Source organism: Rattus norvegicus, chromosome 1 (assembly GCF_021556685.1).
Source record: "Rattus norvegicus strain SHRSP/BbbUtx chromosome 1, alternate assembly SHRSP_T2T, whole genome shotgun sequence".
Taxonomy (NCBI): Eukaryota; Metazoa; Chordata; class Mammalia; order Rodentia; family Muridae; genus Rattus; species Rattus norvegicus.
Genome location: NC_141534.1, coordinates 52366029 through 52387874, shown reverse-complemented (window position 1 = coordinate 52387874; position 21846 = coordinate 52366029). Strand labels below are relative to the sequence as shown.

The 21846-nt window shown below is 43.2% G+C and overlaps 1 protein-coding gene across 3 annotated transcripts in view; it reads right to left on the bottom strand.

Annotated features, from left to right (window-relative positions):
* Positions 1 to 21846, bottom strand: part of Pacrg (parkin coregulated) — a 422656-nt gene that overhangs the window by 163245 nt on the left and 237565 nt on the right. For 2 of the 3 annotated variants that reach the window (NM_001389238.1, XM_087581084.1), the window contains one exon: positions 11631 to 11780. In NM_001389238.1, coding sequence (NP_001376167.1) covers positions 11631 to 11780 — 150 coding nt within the window. Of the gene's footprint in view, positions 1 to 11630; positions 11781 to 17484; positions 17700 to 21846 lie in introns of those variants that run through there. The other variant, XM_087581078.1, reaches the window with a different exon arrangement.

The following is a 21846-nucleotide window of genomic DNA, read 5'->3' as shown; positions in this document are numbered from 1 at the left end:
GCTCAGTGTCATGCTAGTATCTGTTAATGTTTTTGGTGTTGGCTTTGGCTTGTTCTGCCGTCTCACTTGGTTGAGTCATTTTAACCCAGTTCTCAGTGTGTTCGTATATAAGAATTTTACAACTAATATTCCCATCCTTTTCCTTCCATTCTGTGTGATTATAGGAAATCTTGAAATTTCTTAGAAACTGACACAGGCTGATAGTATGGAGGACGAAACAGAAGGGAGGAGCCTACCATTGGCTAATCCAGCCAGAGACACCCCTGTCCCATTACTTGGCTAGCCTTTAGAAAGGCATTGAACTTACTGGTTTTCATTTTTCATTTATAAATAAATCATCCAATTATTAATTACTGATTACATATATATTATATTATCTAATCATATTGTTATTATTATTACTTAATATTAGAAAATTACTTCAAGAGCAAGAGACATCTTTGAACTCTGTGTCTTGCACCTATACACTGAAGGCTGTGCACAGCTCCGGGCTTCTCCGAGCTGACCTCAGGAGTCCAGAGTTGTACTAGCTTCATTCTGTGGTTGGACTCAATTCTGTGCCTCTTAAACATGGGCTTCACATTCCCCACCACAGTTGGGCAGGTATCAAGGTTTGGATGGCTGCATCTGGAACGCTCACTTCTAAACATGTCACCAAGTTCTCACCTGCTATTTGAGTACTGATCCAGTCATGACTGTGTGCTTTGTAGGCAAAGTTAAGGTTCCTGTGATAGTTCATAGTACCTATCAACTAGACAGGATCTAGGATTACCTAGGGGACAAACCTCTGTGACCCACTCCAAGGATGATAGTGTGGTTCTATAGGCCAGTCCTAGACTGAATGAAGAGGAGAAAATGAGCCGGGAGTAGCATATTCCTCTGCTTGCCTCCTGGTTATGGATACATTGTGATCAGCTGCCTCAAGCTCCTGCCCACACGACTCTGCCACAGTTGCCTGTGGCTTGGAAACAGGGATAAAACTTCCTCCTCCAGTTACTTTGCGGGCCATTTTCCCACAACAGGAAAAGACATTAAAAGTAGCAGTTTGCTATGCTGACCTTAAAGTGGATTGGTTACCCTGATCCCCGAGTAGATCCTGTGTGATACCAGGAGTCCTTGAAAGACAGGATGAGGCAGGAAGGGGAGTCAGTGGTTAGAAGGAACTGAGCCACTATGACTAGCTTTGAAGTAGAGAGGGCTGAGAGACAGCTATTATGTGGGTGCTGGGGATTTGAATTCAAGTCTTTACAACAAGCATTTTGTTGACTGAGACATCTCTAGGTCCCTCCCTCCCTCCCTCCCTCCCTCCCTCCCTCCCTCCCTCCCTTTCCTTCCTTCCTTCCTTCCTTCCTCCGTCCCTCCGTCCCTCCCTCCCTTCCTTCCTTCTTTCCTTCCTCCCGAGATGGGGTGGCTGAGCCTAGCCTCTCTGGAATACCAGTTCACAGGCTCTGACCCTAAGAACTCTCTGAACCTACCCAACACTTTTGAATGTCATTAGTCTTCATCCACCAAGAAGTGTGGAAAAGACAAAATATTTTTCAGTGTTTTTAATGAGAATGACATCCAAGCTATTGGTGATGTGGTTCTATGTTATGTTTATAATATACAAACACAAAAATACAGCATTGAAGTATTTCTGTTAGGACAACTACAAACTTTCCTTAATTCTTTGTGTATATAAATAAATATCCAAATTGCCTTCAGGTCAAAACAAAGCTTAAAATAGAGAATCACTGAACGATAATGACCCAATTACATCCTTGTTTTCTAAAAAAAAATAATAATATTGTATCATTAGATAGCTTTTCAGCTTGTGATAAAGAGAATTTAAAGACTCAAGAAATGAATTCTAAGGTAAGTTATAGGTGCAAAACAGGCACAATTGAAACTGGTTTGCCAAAATTTAATTGGAAGGTCATCTAGTGAGTGGAGAGACCGTTGCATGGCCACTTCAACCCGGATTTCAATAGGCTCAGGAAGAGCTGATAGGGAAGTAATTGGGGGAAGTTGATCTTGGAGGGCTGGGTCTGCAGCCTGGTGACTGTGATGCCCCACCCCACCCTTTTTCTTTGTTATTTGTATAATTAATTTAAGAGGTCCATGGACTGTAACTCAGGAAGCAAGCAAGGAAGGAAATCTCAGTGTGTTTCCAGTTCCTTTTAGGGAAAGCGTCTGTTCTGTTTTCAGTTCCACCTTCAATGACAGGTAAAGCTTATGCTGACCTAACTCAATTCCATTCTGTCCGGGTGAGAAAATACAGAACTTTTAAAGGAAGACGATAAACAGGGGAAGCTGTTTTCAGCCTATGTATACAATCCTTCCTACAGGATCTTGCTCTGCTAAAAAATCCGGATCAAAACAGAAGTGTGGCAGGGGTTGGGGGTAGGGCTCAGACTTTCTAGGCCAACACAAACATGGACGGAAAGGGGCCTTGCTTCTACCACAGCCCTGCTGAGGGTGGCATCTCTCGGCTCCCCTTTCAATCCCACCTGGCACTGGATTGCTCTCCAGGGTCCAGTGGGTGTTTCTGGGAGTCATCCACTGAAATTCCTCAGGAGAGAAAGCACTGGGGTTCAGAACAAGCAGAGCTGAAGGTGACACCCACCCTTGTAGGATCAACAGTGCATGAGACCAAGAGGAAGCTTAATGTCCATGTTTTAGGGATTTTTGACTGTGCAGGGATTCTTAGAAGTAACTTGAGAATCCACCATGATGGCTGTATAGGAGGATGATGACAGGATATTGACGGCAGAGCCACAGGGCTACAGGCTCTGTTCCTTAGCCAGTTCTATCATGGGAAATCCACACTTGCCAGACTTCTGGAGGGGCACTGGAACGGGGCTCATAGTAACTTACAGGGTGAGTTGGTAGGGATGAATAGGTTATCATAAAGATCATGAAACCAAGGTGAATCTCACCCCATTCCTCAGGCAAGCTTTCAGGTAGAAGCCAGTCCAAATTGAGCCAGGGGAGAGGACTTGAGAGAGAGCCAAGTTAGAAGTCTGCAAGATTCTCTTGGGTCCTGTCTGATTCAGTCTCCCACAGATATTAGGAGTAACACATTCTGGGTCCTGCTACAGATCTTTGAGGGGCTGAGATGATCCCTGGACAGAGCAATGCTTACACCCTGTCCCCCTATCCCCTCCCCGGACCCCTGCCTCAGTTGTACCAGGAGTAATGATTCAACATAACAATTTCATTTTCTCCGCAGTGTCCACAAAGAGACCTTTCAAATGGCATTTGATGTGCGACTCAGATTTGCATATCAAGGAAAATGAGGAAGAGACTTTCATTATCAGCAAATCTAGAACAGTGATGTTTAAGGTGCCTTGAAAAGTAAATCATGAACTGAGGGTAGAAGTTTCTTTTCATTAAAAGCCAGATTTAATACAACATCCTGCTGCCCCGCAGAAGACCGCACAGTTTCCATTTGGCTGAGCATCTGCATGCAGCCTCATCCAGGGCCTGTGTTAGTCTTCAAATACATTAAAGCATACGGCACAGACCTCTGCAGGCATGCCTCAGAGGTCTTCGTTGAGTTGGTAGAGATTGGTGTGCATGTGCTTTCAGCTAGCAGGGGCATCCTATGGGTCAAAGCCGGAGAACCACGCATAATCGAGGAATTATGTGGGTAGATCTTGGTTGGGTAACGTTAGAGGGGAGGATGAGGATAAGGTGTATTTCAAACATGGCTTTGTACATAAGTTATGCAGAGGGGGGCTTTGTCGCTCCCTCTCTACTTGGGTTTTGGTGAGGAGACAGATCCAAGAAAAAGGACAGGGCCTGGTGCAGATCCCTTGGTAGTGTGGTTACCCGGCATGCATAAGGACCTGGGTTTGATGCTCAGCCCAGCATACAGAGGGCAGGGTGGGTCAGTCCTGTAATCCCTGCAGTAAGGATCAGAAAGTCAGGGCTATTTTTGGATATGTAACAAGTCTGAGGAAAGCCTGTGTTACATGAAAAAAAATGTAAAGAAGAATGGGAGGGTGGCTTTGCTCAGAGAATAGCTCAGCCTGTCAGAGAGGGGCCTTGGAGGAAACAGAGGGGACATGATGCTCTCACTTTGATCTGGAAGAAAACTAGGCCTATGTCACAAAGGCCTTGAGACTGGGCCATGGCATAACCATCCAAGGCTGCGACGCATTGTGTCAATCACAGTGGCCATTCTGACAATACATGGTGGCACTGATCCAGTCAGGCCACGATAGGGGGCTTCAGATCAGTGGATCAGATGTTCTTGTGGGACCTGTTGTAGGTGAGGCAAAGTGGCCATGGGTCTGGAGAACATCAAAGTGTGCGTGGGCCACAGATCTCACTGCAGTTTGATATCCCTGTGGATCTGCTTTCATATCAGTGGCTAGTGTTTGTCCTTGGGTAAAGATCATGCCCCACCCATCCTCCCACCCATGCTCTGCATCCTACAGGTGGGAAGATTCACCTCATGATCACATTGTTAACTACTGAGCACTCTTTCTTTAGAGTTCCAGAACCCAGACTCTCTGGTAACCTTCACAGAACATCAGAGTATGTGTCAGTCCTCATATTCATTGTTCCCGCATAGCCACCAGCACACGTCCAGACTGCTATGAAGTTTAACTTACTGAAAAAGCAGTGGTTCTCTTTAAAGAAAATGCATGCTGAGGTCAATTGCAGTCTTCCTGACAGAGCTGAAAGGAGGACATGCACCTCAGGAGAGGAAGATTGGGCTCAGCACCATCCTCAGGTTGTTGTCTCCTTGACCGCTGTAGTGCAAACTTGTTTCCTTCTTTAGGAAATCCTTTGTGCCCCTGAGATCCCAAGACAGAGCTGTGTGGAAGATGTCCTCTCCGACACCAGAGGCCAGCCTCTGAATGAACAGATTCACTAGCACCTCCTATTTCTACAGTATTGGCTGCTGTGTGACAGAAGTCTGGGCCTGGGTTCAAAGGCAGCGGTGAGATGAGAATGGTAGAGTCATCACAAATGAATGAGGAGAGACAAGGGCCCTGGGGTGAGGAAAGATGTGCAGTGAGTATAGAAGTTGTGGGTAGTAGCCTCAAAGCCATGCCTACTTTACCAAGATGCTGCTGGGCTTTCAATAGTCCTCCAGGACAAGCAATGCTTGGTAAACCTGGTCTGGCCTGTGACTAGATACTTAAGTCCTCTGACACGAATCGAGATGTCTAAGAGAGTAGCTAAAACTACCATTCAGGTGGGAACAGTGAACATGAGAGTTTGTCCACACTGGCTTGTTTGCATAGCTAGGATTATGAGCACCAACAAAAGACATTCTGTGTCGTGTTTCTGCTCCTGGCATATAGTAAATGCAGTAATTTTTGAATTTATTTTGCATGGAATCACCTTACAAAATACATTAATTCTAATGGATTATACATAATACCCTTGGAGGGACCACATAAAACCATATGCCTATAGTTTTTCTGCACAACCCTCTGAGGCAAACAGTGCAGATCTCTAACACTTACCAAATCTTTGCACTGTGCAAATCTGCTACACTCATTCTGCACACGTAATTTTAGCCAGAAGTCACAGAGAGCAAAGAGCATCCCATGAGTTCTCTTAAGGCTTGTAAATGTCTAATTTTTCAACAACCTGCTCTTCAAATTAAGGAAACTGAGGCACATTGTAGTTGTGTAACTTCCTTTTCTTTGCATAGGATTAAGTAGGATAAATTGGACCAAAAGGTCTGAGCCTTCATACCTCAGAACTGCTCTGTGGCTACTGCCCAAACAGTCCCATTTCTTGTTTCTCTACATATTGTTTGATCTGCCCAAGGCCTTGTCCATCCTTGTATACATGGGAAACTCTACTTACTGCTTTAATCCTCTTTTAGGCCTGAGGTACCTGGGCCTCTTGCCTAGCCAATGTGGACAGAGACTGCTGCAGGCGACACAGCCTTCCATTTCAATGGAGTCCCTGGACGTCCCTAGGGTCTCCAAGGCAGCTCTCAGAGCTATGGAAAGTGTTTGTTTTCCTCTCTGGCTAGCTTGTAGCATCTCAGAAGAATTAAGAAATCAATGGACCACTGTTCTTTCTGCCCCATACGAGGTCCCTCTCCTCAGACTAAACAAAAACTCCCCATGGGAAAGTTACAGGAATGCTGCCCTTGAAAAGGAGCTCTTACCTGCCAAGCCATTTACAGTAGCACTGTCAAGGCTGGTTACAATCTGTATTTGACCCCAGGATTCTGTGTGACTCGGCTTTTAGCCTACGTGGGAAGTACGTAGACTAGATCCACATGTGAGACTCCCAACCTAGCAGTCAGAAACGGCGGAGCGCGCCGTTCTAATAACTTCCCATGTGAACGCAGGACAACTCAATGCTTGAGGATTTAATAAATGTAGTGATTCCCAAGGAACTTGGAAGTGAGTTCCCAAAATGTAAGTTATAGACTAAAAGCAGGCCAGAATTTCACAGGGCATGAACCTTAATTCCAAACTAAACTCAAATTTCCTACAAGAGGAAAGACCATTATACAAGAAAAACTATACTTCCTAGTTTGTGGTAAAACGCGAATACCCAAAGGTTCACCAGCATTTTAGAGGATCACAAGAGCACCCAGCTCACAGGACCACACAACTCACAGGACCATACAACTCACAGGACTACACAGCTCACTGGAATACACAGCTCACTGGAATACACAACTCACTGGAATACACAACTCACTGGAATACACAACCCACAGGTCCACCCAACTCACAGGCCTACACAACTCACTGGAATACACAACTCACTGGAATGCACAACTCACAGGACCATCTAGAAGACCTGGGATCTGGTGGCCTGAGAATACTCAGGCCCTCATGAAAAGTTACTTTATGTTTCAATTTTTTTTCTGAAGCCACTTAAATTTCAAGGCCGAAGACCTCACACGAACATTATAAAATTTGGCAAATATAATGTATTCTTATTATTTATATAGATTGATGTGTCTAATTCGAATTACCAAAATTTAGAAGACATTTAAATTATATTACTCATTATCACTGTGGGAAAGGTATATGTACCACAGTGGAGATTTACGGACAATAACAGGCAACGGCCTGTTCTCTCCTTTCACCATGTGCATTCCTGGGATCGAACTCAGATCCTCAGGCCAAGCAGGAAGTGCCTATGCCTTTTGGGCTCTTTGTCTTTTTTTTTTTTTTAATGGCCTTCTATCAGTCAGAGTGGTGCATGTTCCAGATTTATCCTAAATATTTTGGCATTTGATTTCTGCAACATGAGACCGGATGTTTGGTTATTATATCTCTACTGTATGGCTTGTGGTACAGTCAGCAGCATCTCAGAGGCCGGAAGTCCAGAATGTTTTGGGTACAAGCTTGATCAGGAATGCTGCTGCCCTTAGGAACCAAACTTCAGCATGTGGAGACTGTCTCTCAAAGGCCCTGATCTGCTGTCAGAGCCCACGGCTTAGCTATGAGGGAGTTCATGTCATTAATTGGCCCAGGCTCCTCAAATGTAATACACCACATCATTAATTTTGCAGCTTCATCTGGTAAAGCTATAAACTGAACATTCTTATTGTCTTAATTTTCTGTAACCTTTAATAACATTTATACAAGAGCGTAGGAGAGACGAAATTGCTATTGGCTGTATGACAAATACATTTTTTTGAATGGTTTATAGAAATTGTTCTTTCTCTCACCCCAGTGAAGTTTCTGGAAAATCAACACACTTCAGACCTATCGAGTTCATTGTTTAAATATGGAGAAATGAGCCCTAGCAAATGGCAATGCTACCCTGAACATACCCAATCCTGCTTGACCATGAATCCAAACCTCGCTGGGCCTGGTTAGTACCTGAATGGGAGAAATGAGCCCTAAACATGGATATCAATTTAGCTCTTCCATGGAAAGCCCTGATCTAGGCTTTCTTCCTCTGTCCTACATGCGCCTGCTGTCTTTTTAAAAGATGGCATTACCCCCAATACCAGTCACACATTAAAGCTTAAATATTTTGCAAGGAAATGATGGATTTGAAAACATTATATCCTTTAACTTCAACTCTAGGTGAAGGTCATCAGAAGGTAGGTGTAGTCATCAGAAGTAAGAAGGACCCTGTGCAGCAAAGACCTCGCTATGGCTGGTCTGCATCTTACGGAGTATGGAAGGGTTACACTGGTAGTTATCAATGGCAACTGTGTTACAGGCTCTACGGAGAACTTCCACTGGCTTAGATAAGTTGCCAGATAATAGCCCATATAGCATTGCTACATTTCATGCACAGTTATATTATAAATTTGTCATACATGTACATGGTAATTTACTTTACCATGAGGCTATGAATTCACTGTCCCTAATGACCACACCCACTCCTACAAAAAGTTACTATTATGGTTGAGATAAGAAGTGTCCCCAGAGGTTTGTGTATTGAAGGGTGGGTCCCTAGCTGGTGGTGCTAATTTGGGGGGCTCTGGAAATTTCAGTAGATGAGGCCTTGCTGAAGGAAGTTGCTCTCTGGGAGCTTGTCCTTGGTGATTGTACCGCTTCCCTAACCACTTACCTGTCTCCTGTGAGGTGAGTACCCTTTTCTAGATCAAGACTAGTGTTAGGGGATGGCTAAGACAGAGGGATAGAAACGGTGCAAACTGATAACTTACGTTGTACTGTCTCTCCCCTGGCCTACTTATTAATGTCGGTTTCCTGAACCTGGGGACCTGGTTTTGCTCATTGTGGGGGACTGCTAACAGGTTTGCCTGGTTCCCTGACTGCTCAGCCCCCAGTGCTTGTTTCAGAAAACATTCATTTAATATTAAAAAAGGAAAGTCGTTGTCCATAGATCAGACAGTAGGACCGAGCTAGTGTGTGTGTTTCAAGGGGACAGATGGAGGAGTGGGGTCATCATACTTGAAAGGATGTTTTCTCTCCTTCTTTCTGTCGTCTATCTCTGGTACCCTTCTAAGAGGATTTCGTGGTAGGACTTGAAAGAAATATATTTAACAAGACACCAATTTACATAAAAGACGAGCATGGAATAGCAGACATATAGAAAGGAGAAATCACCCTCAAATGCTTTGGTGCCGTTTAAGATTCTTCTCCCTAATGCTATTACTGAAAATCTGACATAATTTAATGATAAATAATGACATGCTGTGAGAGGTATCTGCTTAAATTAAATAAGAATTATGGCTCTGTGAATATGGCTACAACATCTACAACCATGAAGTGGAACCATTTTCCTAGTGCAAAATGCTGACAAAGCTGTAAGTCCTGGGGTGAATTCCTTGCAGACTTGGATCTGGGTTACAGAGCTATGTCTGGGGTTACAGAACCCCTTTAAAGAAGAGCATTTCATTCTTAGGGTATAATGATCCAATTTTATAACAGCCCCTTAGAACATAGTAGTAAACCTCACCATGGCATTGTGGTGACAGGCTTCTAAGAAAAGGAGAAAATGCAGCTGAAGATAATGTTTCCCCTCTTAAATGCCAGAAGAATGTTTGACAGAAAAGCAATTTGAACATGAAATTTCTGATGTGTGTATAGGGAAATATTCCAAAATTGTTGGTTGTTCTTGAAACCGATGGTGACGTACAGCAGCTATGAATTTCTCACAGTGAGCTCTCCAACATTCTAACAGACAAGCAACCTCTAGCTTTTCTAGACAGGATGGGCATTTGCTAATTATAGGCTTGAAGGGAAGCTGCCCGTAGGAAACAACAGCCCAGACCCTAGGAGGACCATCTGTGGTGCCTGAATCAGTCCCACCTCCCGTGTTTGGTACCCATGAATTTGGTTGTATCTTGAGCTTTTCCAGTTACCTTCATTCATACAAGGATCTGAGACATTACTTGGGTTTAAGTTGCAGATTTTGCTGTAGGAAAAGAGCATACTACTGCACTGTGGACAAATCAATTCTTCTGTGATTACGCAAGAGAAAAACTATGTGGGCCTGGCCAATCTCTGTCATCATCAAATTCAGAAACACATGTTTGTTTATAAAAGAGAAAAGCAATGGGGAGGCAGGCTTCAAAGTAACGCACTATGAACACCAACCATGAGCGTCCTGTGGGTTTGCATGAGGAGCACTGAGGACATATTTGTGAATCTTGGGCTTCCAAATGTTGACCTAGACATCTAGTTGTGTAGTTATTCCACTTCTTTCTCCTCAGCCTGTCCTTCCCCATCTCTCTCAGGTCCATCTCCATCTCCCCTTCCTCTCTCCCTTTCTGCTTCCTTTCCCTCCCTCCCTCTGTCCCTCCCTTCCTCTCTCCCTCTTGTCCACATCAATCTACACCACCCCCACCAGTTCTTGACTTCTGTCTCTAGCTTTAGCTCTGAGCTAAAATCTACAAATAGGAATACGTGGAAGTTTACAGTGTTCTGATGAGCCATCATGCCTGTGTGTAGGCTTTCTATAAATGCACAGATATTTAATGCTGCCATATGGTAAAAACATGAATTCGGAATAAATAATGTTTAGAAGTAGCTTTTTATAACGTAAGAATGCTGTTACCAAAACAACTGGTTGGACAATATGAAACTAAATGGCTAAAGCACAGTTTGTAATTTCCTCCAGGAGTAATCATCTTGCATAAGTGTCCATGCATCCTTCTCGCCTTCAGATGATTTGAGATGGACCACAAGCACATAATTAGGTCCAATGATCAAAAGACAGCTAAAAAGCTTCTGAGAATCCCACAAGGTCCGGAAGAGGGTATATGTGGCACAGATTCAATAACAACCAGTGACTATTCTCTACGATGGTGACTCAATGCCAGGCTTGTCTGTGGCAGGGGGCTGCTGCACATGGCCTTTTTGTTTGGTATTGTTTTCCTGTACGTACAAGAGCACATTGTGTTTCAAAAATTTCAGGCTCTGTTCCACTACATTACCAACACATTTACACGGCTGGCAGGAAGTAGCTTCAAATGTTGACTTGTCCCGTGCATGTGAGAAGTATGGAAACTCAAAATTAGCAACAAAAAAGAAGATGAGATTCATATCCTTTCAGGGAAATTGGACCGACGGTGAGTGAACCCATAACCAGGGGCTGCGTGTGATCGCCCAAGACTTGCCACAGATCTGGGCAGGGTAATCAGTCCTTTAAGCCTATCCATGCTTCCCAAGCTCAGTGAAGGATATTTGATCAAGAGATCAATAGACCATCATTCTATTTTTAATCAATACTCACCATGTGACTTTGCTAATGACAAATTACTAAGTATTAGTAACTTAAGAGTAGAAAAGTATCATTTTTCTACTTTTTCCTGGAGATGAAAGATCAGACGTTAAAAAGCTCCAAACTGCTTACCACATCTGAATAGCATTTAAAACACCCACCTTCAATTAATTTATAAGTAGTGAGCTATAAAGTTTTTCAGGGAGGACCAAAACCTTCAAATGTATTCAAGAACTATTGAAGGACACCAAACGGTTTAATTACTGGAAGCATATAGAGACATTTCGGCGCTCATCTATTGAGTGGCTGGGCTGTACGTGTGATGAGGAATCAAAATTGCTGAATTACTGTCTCCACACGGGACAGAGGGGAGGGTGGGGCTACACACTTTAGATCTCCAAACTGAAGGGCGATAGTCCCAAACAGGCTGGTCCTTAGTTCTCCACCAACCCACGCCTTCATTTCCGTGCTTAGAAGACCTTTTGTCTCCTGGGATCACTCACCGTTCATGTTCTTAAAGATGTTCAGGATTGGCAGGATCTGGCGGTAGTAGGGCACCAAAGCTTCACCCACCATCTCAGCGGACACAACCAGATGCTGGAGAACTTTGAGCGTGACACAGATGACCTGTCTGTTTCGGAGGTTCAAGGCATCTATGGGGTGGGAAAACAAATAAGAAGAAAATATTGAGTGTGAATTCTATGATGTTAAGGTGAAGTTGTCTCATGGATGCGTTTAATTAAGTTGTGCTCTATAGGGGACCCAAAAGGTCCTTAATATTACAGTTCTGATGAGGCAGGGCAGCCCTCTGCTGAGAATCACATCTTATTTGGTTACTGTTCATTCTCCTAGCTGGTGTGGGCTCCTCACCAACCCTGAGAACACTTCTTTTTTTCTTTTCTTTGTTTACTCTCCTCTCTTCTTTCCTTCCTTCCTTTACGTTTTTGTTTGTTTAAGACAGGGTTTCTCTATGTAGCCCTGTCTGTTCTGGACTCAATTTGAAGATCAGACTGGCCTCCAACTCAGAGAGATACCCCTGCCTCTGCCTTGAGGGGTGGGGGTTGGATTGGGATTATAGGTATGTGCCACCATGCTTGGCTACTTCTCATGTTTCCATATAGAAAAGAGGCAGGTGGACTGAGGAGGAAGAGAATGGCAGGTGGCAGAGATCATTAAATGTCACCTAGTGTCTGGTGTAGATGACTGTACAGGCTACCAGTAAGTAAGTTTTGTGGTCTCTGTTAAGAATTCCCAGTGTTTTCTTTCTCCCTATCCCCTTCTCTCTGTGTGTCTATGTATGTGTGGAGCTCAGAGGTCAACATCAAATGTCTTCTTCAGTTGATTTCCACCTTAGTTTTTTGAGGCAGGGTCACTCACAGACTGGCTGGCCACCAAGCCCCATGAATTTTCCATTGCTGGGACTATAGGAATACACTGTCATGTCTAGCTTTTTGTGTGCCTGACTAGGGATCCAAAACCAAGTCCTCATGTTTGTGAGGCATATCATTTACCAGTTGGACCAGTTCGTCAGTCCCAATTCACTGTTATTTGCAAAACTATTATGAGAAACAACCTTTATTTTGGGAGATAGATTTTTGGTTGGTGTGCATGTGGAGAAACTATATATTGGTTACTGAGACAGGCAGAATTCTTGGTAGCAGCGAACATGAAATGGCTGCACGTAGAGTCTTGAGGAGGCAAGGGAGGCAGTGTTGGAAGTATAAGCATTCCATTAGAGAGAGTCAACCATAATAAGGGGAGACCAAAGGAATGCACACAGGCTTAGAGAACAGTTCTGAGTGCAAAGCAACAAGTCACTGCAGAGAAAGGAAAAAAGGCAGTTTAATTACCTGCTGGATCCATCTCTGCCGGGGCTGCAAAGCGCCCTTTGCGCCAGTGGAGACTCTGGACATTGATGCTAGCTGTGGGAACCTGGCCAACTCATTGACACTTTCTTGGCCCTGATTTCCTTAATCACAGCAGCCTGTCATTTGCTTTCTAAGGTGACTACATTAAAATGATTGAAATGAAGAGCTATACAAAAGCATCTATTATAGAAGGCCAAAATGCAGAGCCCCTGACTACTCTGAAGAGCAAGACAAAGGCTCTTGTCTGTAAGATGTTCCACCTCCTAACGACAAAGGATCAACTAGGACCTGAAAACAAGAGATAAAAGGCAGTCAAGCTATCAGAGCGATAGCCAGTGCACCGGGGAGGGGGCCTCACACTATTCTTGAGTTCCAGCTCATACTTCCAACAGCTTTGGTCTTGCAGACAGATCACATCCAGTATGTATCAGAGAGAAATTTATCTCTATAAGCCTCCTCTTTATTCTATAATGTGACCCGTATGGTTCCCTGTTACTCAAGGTCAAATCCCATTTTTTATCTCTCATATTCCCTACATTGGAAAATTGTTCCTGCACTGGGGTATCCTTGAATTTATGTGTCCCACACTATTTGTACCTCCCTTCATTTGGTCCAGAGTATTCTTGATCTAGATCTTCAACTGCATCTTCCTTCCTCTGATTCTGGGTTGCTATCCTTACTTTTCCTTCTCTAGCTCTTGTGTTTCCCTTTTCAAAATTGCTTAGGCCCAGAGTCTCCTCATCTTCTCTCCCTTGGTTGGTCCTATATCTCTCCTTTAGTTCTAAGTCTTTACCTTCCCCCTCTGTTCTTTTGGTTCTAGGTCCTCATTTGCACCTTCCCCTCTCTGGTTCTCGGTCTTCTTCCTTATCTTTTCTCCTCTGGTCTCGAGTCTCCATTTTCCTCTTGCTCATATCCAACTACCTGCTCAAAGAGCTTAATTAATGGTGCCCTCTGATTTCCCCCCCTTCAGAGTAAAGGGCAAATCAGCCAGATCCAGAGAGGTATTCAGGGTAAGTTTATACTCAACTCAACCCAAAGTAAAAAGTCTACAAATTTAAAGTTCCATTAAGTGATTTCATAGGTACTTTCTGTGGAAACACTGGGAAGTTTTTAAAAATGAAGTTGAGGTCAGCTTTATCGTCTCCAGCAACAAACTTGGTGGTTGGCAAATGTACACACTTCAGAGCAGCCTCACAGCCTCTTGTCTGGTCAAGGCTACATTCCTGGTTGGTTTGAAAGTAAACATGAATGTAACGAACAGAGATGCTCAGCCTTAACTCTGGGAGTCCACCTAAATATAACCGCAGGACTTGGTCTGTCATTATAGCTTTTAAACACTTTGCAGGCTGCACTGAATCTTCTGAAAAACAACTAAAAATAGAATGCTGTAATTTCCTCTGCAAGCTGTGGTGATGGGACAGTCAGAAGCAGAGCTTTCGAACCCTGTTGGGCGGGAGGAGAATGGACCTTGCATGGTCAGCAGCCAGGCCTGGTTTCAAAAGAGCAGTGAGCATTTCTTTGTGCCAGGAATTGAACCTAGCACCTTATACATCTTATATGACTAATCCTCCTTCGTCAGTGCTTGCTGAGAGTATATTGTGTGCTCCCAGAGTTTTAGGAACTGGAAGGATTGAAATGAACAAGATACAGATGCTAATACCCTCTCAGGGATCGCAGTCTAACGTGGAAACAGTCAATAAGCTTATACCACTAGTATGAGGACTGCTCTTGACAAAACAAGGTCATTAAGCAGCCAACCACAGGACTACTCAACCTTGGTTCAGAATCGCTGAACTCTCCTAGACACAGGACAAACCCCAGGGATCAATAGATGCTATTCAGCCACAGAATTTCCTAGGCAGGGAGGTGCACTAGAAACACAGAGCCCCCCCTGGGGAAAAGAACCTCCTGCTCTAGCTGTGTAGGTGAGAGTGCACTGAGGTATTCAGGTCCTGTTACCTGCTTTTATAACCGTGAATGTATTTTTCCTGAGCACTTTTTGGTGAGAAGCATGTGTGTGTAGGTGCATCCGTGGAGAACCTGAGGTCCCATCTTGCTAGAATAACCAGCAAGAACCAGACACTAGAGAGTCTGTGTTTCTGCCCTTTCTTCTCTCCCTCCCATCACATGTATAATGGTCTATTTTGTTCTTTTTCTTTTTTTTTTTCAGGAAAATATAACAACAAAACACTTTAACATCAAAGGCAGAAAAAACATTGATAGACAAATGACGGGATGTGGCACTTTTGGTGGCTGTGATGGCTCTTGAATGAGTTTTTCCATTCTGTGTGCTTTAAAAAGAGTGTAATAAGATGACATTATGTATGCACATCTACACCCAATGTCATGGAAGAGACCTGTCCTGTAGACCATAATGACGATAAATATTTATGTGAACAACTTTACCCTAACTTTCCAACGGGGGTTACATGGGGTTTTCAACTTGGTTACTCAGGGGTTATATTCATGCTCTCTCTCAACAGAATAACAAACACAGATGTTAGGACACAAGTACATTGCAACCTTAATTGAAATAGCATGGTGGTGATATGCATTATTGGAATATTATTGATGGTGACCTACAACCATAGTGCCCGACCTGCTAATCAGAATGCCACATGAAAGGGAATGCTGTGTCCATCCTGGGGAATGAGAAAAAGAGTCTTCACAGTAGCTGTGAGAGAAACTGCAGTACAATATCAAAATACCCTTAATCTCATGAAGAGGGATTTTCTCTTTTTCTTTTTGCGCATGTGTGTGTATTTGTGTGTGTGTGTGTGTGTGTGTGTGTGTGTGTCCATGTCGGTACATGTGTGCATGCAGATGCATGTGCACATATATACATGTGTGTGTAGGGGCCACATGTCAACTTTGGGTGTTATTCTTCTTAAGTGCTCACCTGATGCTCTGAGACAATATCTCTTATTGGTCTGGGGCTCACTGAGTAGGCTAGGCTGTACGGTGGGTAAACCTCAGGGATCTGCCTGCCACTACCTCCCCAGTGCTGGGATTCCTAGTGCATTAGCACTCCTGAGCTTTTATATGGGCTTTAAGGATCAAACTGAGGCTCTTACTCCATCACCATCCCAGCCCCAAGAGGGATTGTTTTTTTTTATACTGCCCGTTTCCATTTCAGTATAGGTATTTTTGATCCTCTCTCCTTGAGGAATTGACTCTTCACATCAAGCTGGAAGCCTTTTTGTTCTTATGTTCCCAGTGGAATTAAAGAAATATGATTGGGGGATGGGGAGTAGGAATCAAAGGTCTCTTCCTTTGAGAAAAGCACGTTAACAGATATAAAGAGAGTATGATTCTGGGGCTTAAGGAGATGTGTGTATTCTTCTGTAGCTGTTGTCAAGTTGTAAGTGAGGACTTTGAACTCAAGATTTAAGGTTTTGAAAGGTCTAACACAAAGAGTCTACTGACATTATAGAACCTTTCTATTCAGGAAATTGGATTTCTATTGTACTGCTTACTGCCTTCAAGTATAATCAACAGGATGGAGCTTACAGATATAGAGAAATTGCTGGAGAATAAGGAAAAACAATTTGAAGCCAAAGTGGTGAAATTTATTCATCTTAGATGGTTATAAGCCCTGCGTACAATTTTCTTAGGCCTAAAAATCCATTATTGCTATGAATTTTGTGAAGTGAGAGCATTTCCTACTATTAGATATGATTTGCTACTGCGGAATGAGAAGACACAGGAACATTACCAGTAGGTCGTCTCTGTTTAAAGTTAGAAACACCAAACAAAATCAAAGCCAAACATGAAGTCTAAAAATACTTTTGACATGTGCCATGAATGTTAAATATCTGTAGCATACAAATAGCTGCCACAATCTAGTGAAAGAACCCAACAAGCTTGTCTAAGAATGAGAACAGATAACACGGAGGCTAACATGCACAAGCGAGCTAGAGTGTTCGAATTCATTGGTGATCAAAATAACTTTGGGATAGCATACTAGCAAAAAGTAGTCACTGAAATATCATCATTCAAAGCAGAAGCAAGTTTGGGGAAAGGGTGACTTTTACAGATGCTGTGGCACAGATAGATGCAGCCTTTCTGCAGGGCAGCACTTCTCAGAGCCAAACAAATGCAGGAGACACTTAGCCCAGGGCTTCACCTGCATGGGCCTTTAGCCTAAGTATGAAAGTGTGTGCTCAGTTATGAAAGAATGCTGAAACCAGTACTGCTTATGATTGGGAATAATCAAAACATTCCGAGACCATCAGGTTGTTAAACGAGAAGACAGATCTATAAGTGGAAAGTTATTTTAGTATATTTATTTGTTTATTTATTTTAATTTTTGAATTGTTTTAGGGTCATTTATGTAATTTAGCATTCAGTGAAAGGGGACTTTCTTTGTATTAAGTATTTTATTTTTCTCATAAGTGATTTTATTTGTTTAAACAGATTTGTTTAAAAAGCATCAGTTATTGACATGCTCAAAGATGCTGTCGCCAGTATGTTTGATTGTTATACTCACAAGGCACAAGGTAAGCAGGAGTAACCTTGAGGATCCGTGTCTCCCTCACATTCCTTTGTTGTTGAAGCTGAAGTTGGGTCTGGTCATTGCACACACTGAGTGCCTGGTGCAGTGCTGGCAGCTGAGCATGAACTTCCATGGCGAGTGCTGGCACTGGCAATGCAGGGCTCTTCTCTCAGAGCACCTTGCCCCTCTGTACCTAGATGTCCACCCAGTTCACCTTGAAGGAGCAGGATACCATATGATGCCAAAGGAAGGAATTAGCCTTATTACTATTTTCAGAATGAAACACAATGCTTATCTTTTGTATCAAGTGGGCATTGCTGCTAAAAGGCACTAGTACATTCCCTACATTCGTTGAGAAAGGGTCATTATATTTGTTACAGCTTTCATGGCCATCAAGGACACACAAAGGCCTTGTGCATAGTAGTGAATTCTGGGATGCACATGAAATAGAAGGTGGATGGATAGAACAATTTTCAAGATATAGGAGCCCAGTCCTACCCAAAGAAGGGCAGGAAGAACACACATTTCTAAGTCTAATAGCGATTTCTGGTACAATTTTAGTTGTAATTATCTGGACAAGCAATTTGGATCATATAGGAAGACAGCAGTAGTTATTAGTAACCTGGATTCACTCACTGAATGAAGGCTAACCAAGCTAACATAACATGTTCTACATTTGCGCACAAAGGAGACTGCAACTAGAGTGCTTTGGCAAGACACCTGATCAGAACTGTCTGGCTGTTCTAGTTGTTAAGACATAGAGATGGAAGGCTGGGGCATAGCTCAATTGACAGAGGGTGTGCTTGGCATGCAAGGAGCTCGGGGCTTTCCCCAGCACCACAGAAACTGGGTGTGATGCTGCACTGAAGGTGGAGATACTAGGACAGAGTTCAAGGTTATCCTCAGCTACACAGCAAGTTCCAGGTCAGCCTGGGATATGAGACCCACCTTTAAAAACAAACAAACAAACAAACAAACAAACAAACAAACACTAACAACAAAATCCAAAAGGGTATAAGAGGGATTGAGAGTTAGGATTTCCATTTTTCTTTTCTTTTTATTTCTGTATGAATAACTTAATTGCAGTAGCATGCGCTGGGGTTTTGGTATCAACCTCTCGTTGGTGGGATAAGTCAGAGGTCTGCACTTGAGCCACTTCGGTTCCATAGAATACTTTTTTTTTGTAGATTGAATGCATCTTATTGAATGGAAACCTATCATCTATTTTGGTGACTGCTAGTTGAGAATATGCCAAGACAAGGAAACTAAGAAATACACACACACACACACACACACACACACACACACACACACACACACACACACACACACACAATCCTTCTTTCCCAATAATGTTCTTGTTACATAATCCTATGGCTACACTGGACAATGGTATTTCTAATCTCCTGGGAAGGATGAAAGAATTAAATGGCCCAACACTACAGAGCTTGGTAATGCAAGCTGGATTTTCACCTGAGTCCAAACTCTACACTCTTAGTAACTGTTCTTTCTTTCCTGGCATCCCCTCAGTCATGAGGTATTGTCCCATGGCCTGGTGCATACTGGGCCTAGGCAATGAGGAGATCATTTAAAAAAGCCTTCACCATGCTGGTTCCTGGGCATAAGTGTTTTTTTTTTCTTTAGGGAATAAGTCACAGTGACAGAGACAAAGCTCATAGCATCTTTCAGAAAGCAAGGTAGGCTGTCTGAGCATGCTATTTCAGACACAGAGATAAATGTCTTCCACTCTCAGACCTTATTGACATTTAAATATATTCACAAGGTACACTGGTCTCACTGGCAGCAGTATTAACTCTCAGACCACATAGTAAAAAGATGCGTAAGTTATACAATGGCCGCAAAAGCTTACAGAGGCCACTTCAGAAAGTTCAGGGAGTTCCACAGAGGCCCTACCAAGAGGCAAGAGAGTCCATGTGGCGATGGACAGGACTGGGTCAGATGAACATGGAGGTGGACAGATGGGTGGTATGTCCAGACAGGTGAATGAATAAATGGGCAGAGAGGCAAGCAACCATTTGGGTGGGCAGCATCAACAGTGAGGTATCAAGTGGAGCTGAAGCCTATGGGATGGTTGGGACTTCTCTAATGGTTGGTTGCATTGATGCACACACTAGGTAGTCAGGTGACACATCTGTAGAGGCCATTGCCACATCCATGTTAGGCATCCAGGCAAAGTTAGGAGACCCTTTCCTTACTCTGCTGTGCTCAGGGAGTTTGCAGGCCCAGCTTTCCAGACACAGTTTCAGTATCCCCATGTGCTCTTGTGGTCTCTATTTACTGTGATAAATCCATACGGCATGTTTATCTGTAAGAATACATTACTGAATAGGTGGTGCCTTGTGGGTGGTATCCAACAGCTCTATTCACGTGTCCACCAAGGGACAAGACTCTTATAAGTCCTGAGTTCCTGTGATTTGTTCCTAAGGGATAAGCCATGCTGATTAAGGCACTGCCATTCAATGTGGAGTTAAATACTACCTGTAAAATGGAGTCTCTCCAGGTAAAGTTCTGGAAGACATAATGTGCTTTTTTTTTTCTTTTTTTCTTTTTTGAATACAGTATGGTGTAACTAAGAGCGGGGCACAGCTTGAACCTGCATCTGCTTTGGAATGCTGTCATAGCTGCCTGCTGCCTGAGTGAGGCTTTAGCTTGGGTGTCAACATTGAGGCAGAGGATGATGGTGGAATTATCACATTCATGTCACATGATCTGTTGAAAGCTTTAAATGCACCAGTTCATTTCGCCACAGAAAGGGCCCAATATGCTGGGGGCCATTGCTGTCCCTGTTGTGACAATAAGGTGTTGTGCCCCAATACGGAGCATGGACATTGGCTTATGTGAGACAGGAAAAGACTGCTTGCGGGTGCCCCTAGCTGTTTCTGACACTGTCTCTCTGGCTCTGTCTTGACTTTCTTGCATGGTTAGCTGTCATCTCTTCTGTCACCCTTGCCGCTGCTATGCCTTTACGTCACATCTCTGATGTCCTTGTTCATACAGGATTCTCATGACACGACCAGAGGATCTCTAGTTTTGGAAGGTGAACACGTACATGATTATTATCTCAAAGGTTGTCTTCTAGCCTCTGTCTTGGACTGACACCACTGTGCCTTCAATGGGACATGACTGTCCTCAGTAGAGTCACGAGGTGACTCTTTAAAGTTTCCTGTTATAGTTCTGTTTATATGGAAGAAGGGTGAAGGTAACAAGGCAATAGCAGGTTAAGTGTGATGGAAAAACATGTCTGACAGTGAGATTCCACAGCCTGTGTGGTTGGGAGTGCTCATGTATGGCCACTTTCCCAGGAGCAAAACTCATCAAAGCCCTCCAAAATTCCTACTTCTTTCCTCCTCTAGAAAAGATGAGAACTCTCCTTCTGACCTTAATGGCATAGAGTATTGGGACAGCATTAGAACATGGGTCTAAGGCTTTGCTAATTAATGTGCCTTGTTTGTTCCCAAGAATGCAACAAGGAAGGCAGTCTTTAGTGTCAGGTTACTGACAGCTCATAAGGAAGAGCCTCCCCGTGGAGGAAAAATGTTCTAAATTGTAAGATTACTGGCCCCTCTTCCCTTCAATGGGTCAGTACGGGCTGAGCTTGCTGTAGCATCAGACGAACCCTAGATATCAGGCTGGTCACTTCTCCATCATGGCACATACCCATGTCTCTCTTCACGGTCTATTGGAAGAGGCAGATTCCTGAATCTGCAGAATTGGATAGCAAAGAAATGAAGAAGAACAGAGTTTGGAAAGCTGTCTCTTCTTTTCCTCACCCTATGTGTGAGTGACATGCTATAGGCTACTTGGATAGGTAAGTCCCCTTTCCCTTGGTCACAGCTCTAAAACCTCTGGGCACGTGCAGTTGTTGCACATTTCTCTGGAAATACAGAGTTACTGGCACTTGGATTTTCTTACAGGTGTGAAGGTCAGCATAGAGTCCCAGATCTACTTGGGATAAGCTAACATCAATGATCTTCACATTCCAGAGCAGAGAGTGACAATATTCAGCCACCACATTGTCTGAAGTGAATTTTGAGTCATGGGAGCTACTAAGCAAACTTTATGAAGACAGTTTGAATCATGTTTCTTTTTTAGTATCTTGTAATCAAAATAACCCCAAGTAATTTACCTCTTTTCTAAACTTTTCAACATAAAGGTCTAATTGTTCTTCTTAGATTAAAACTATTCTTTTTGCAGTTTATTATCAATTTCAAAAGAATGTACTTGTCAAATTTTGAAACATGAGTGAAATGATTAGATCATTAAAAGGGTAATGCTTGTGAGCGTGCTTGCTAATTAAAAAGACTTGTCACAACAGGCTCTTGCTTTGTGGTACAT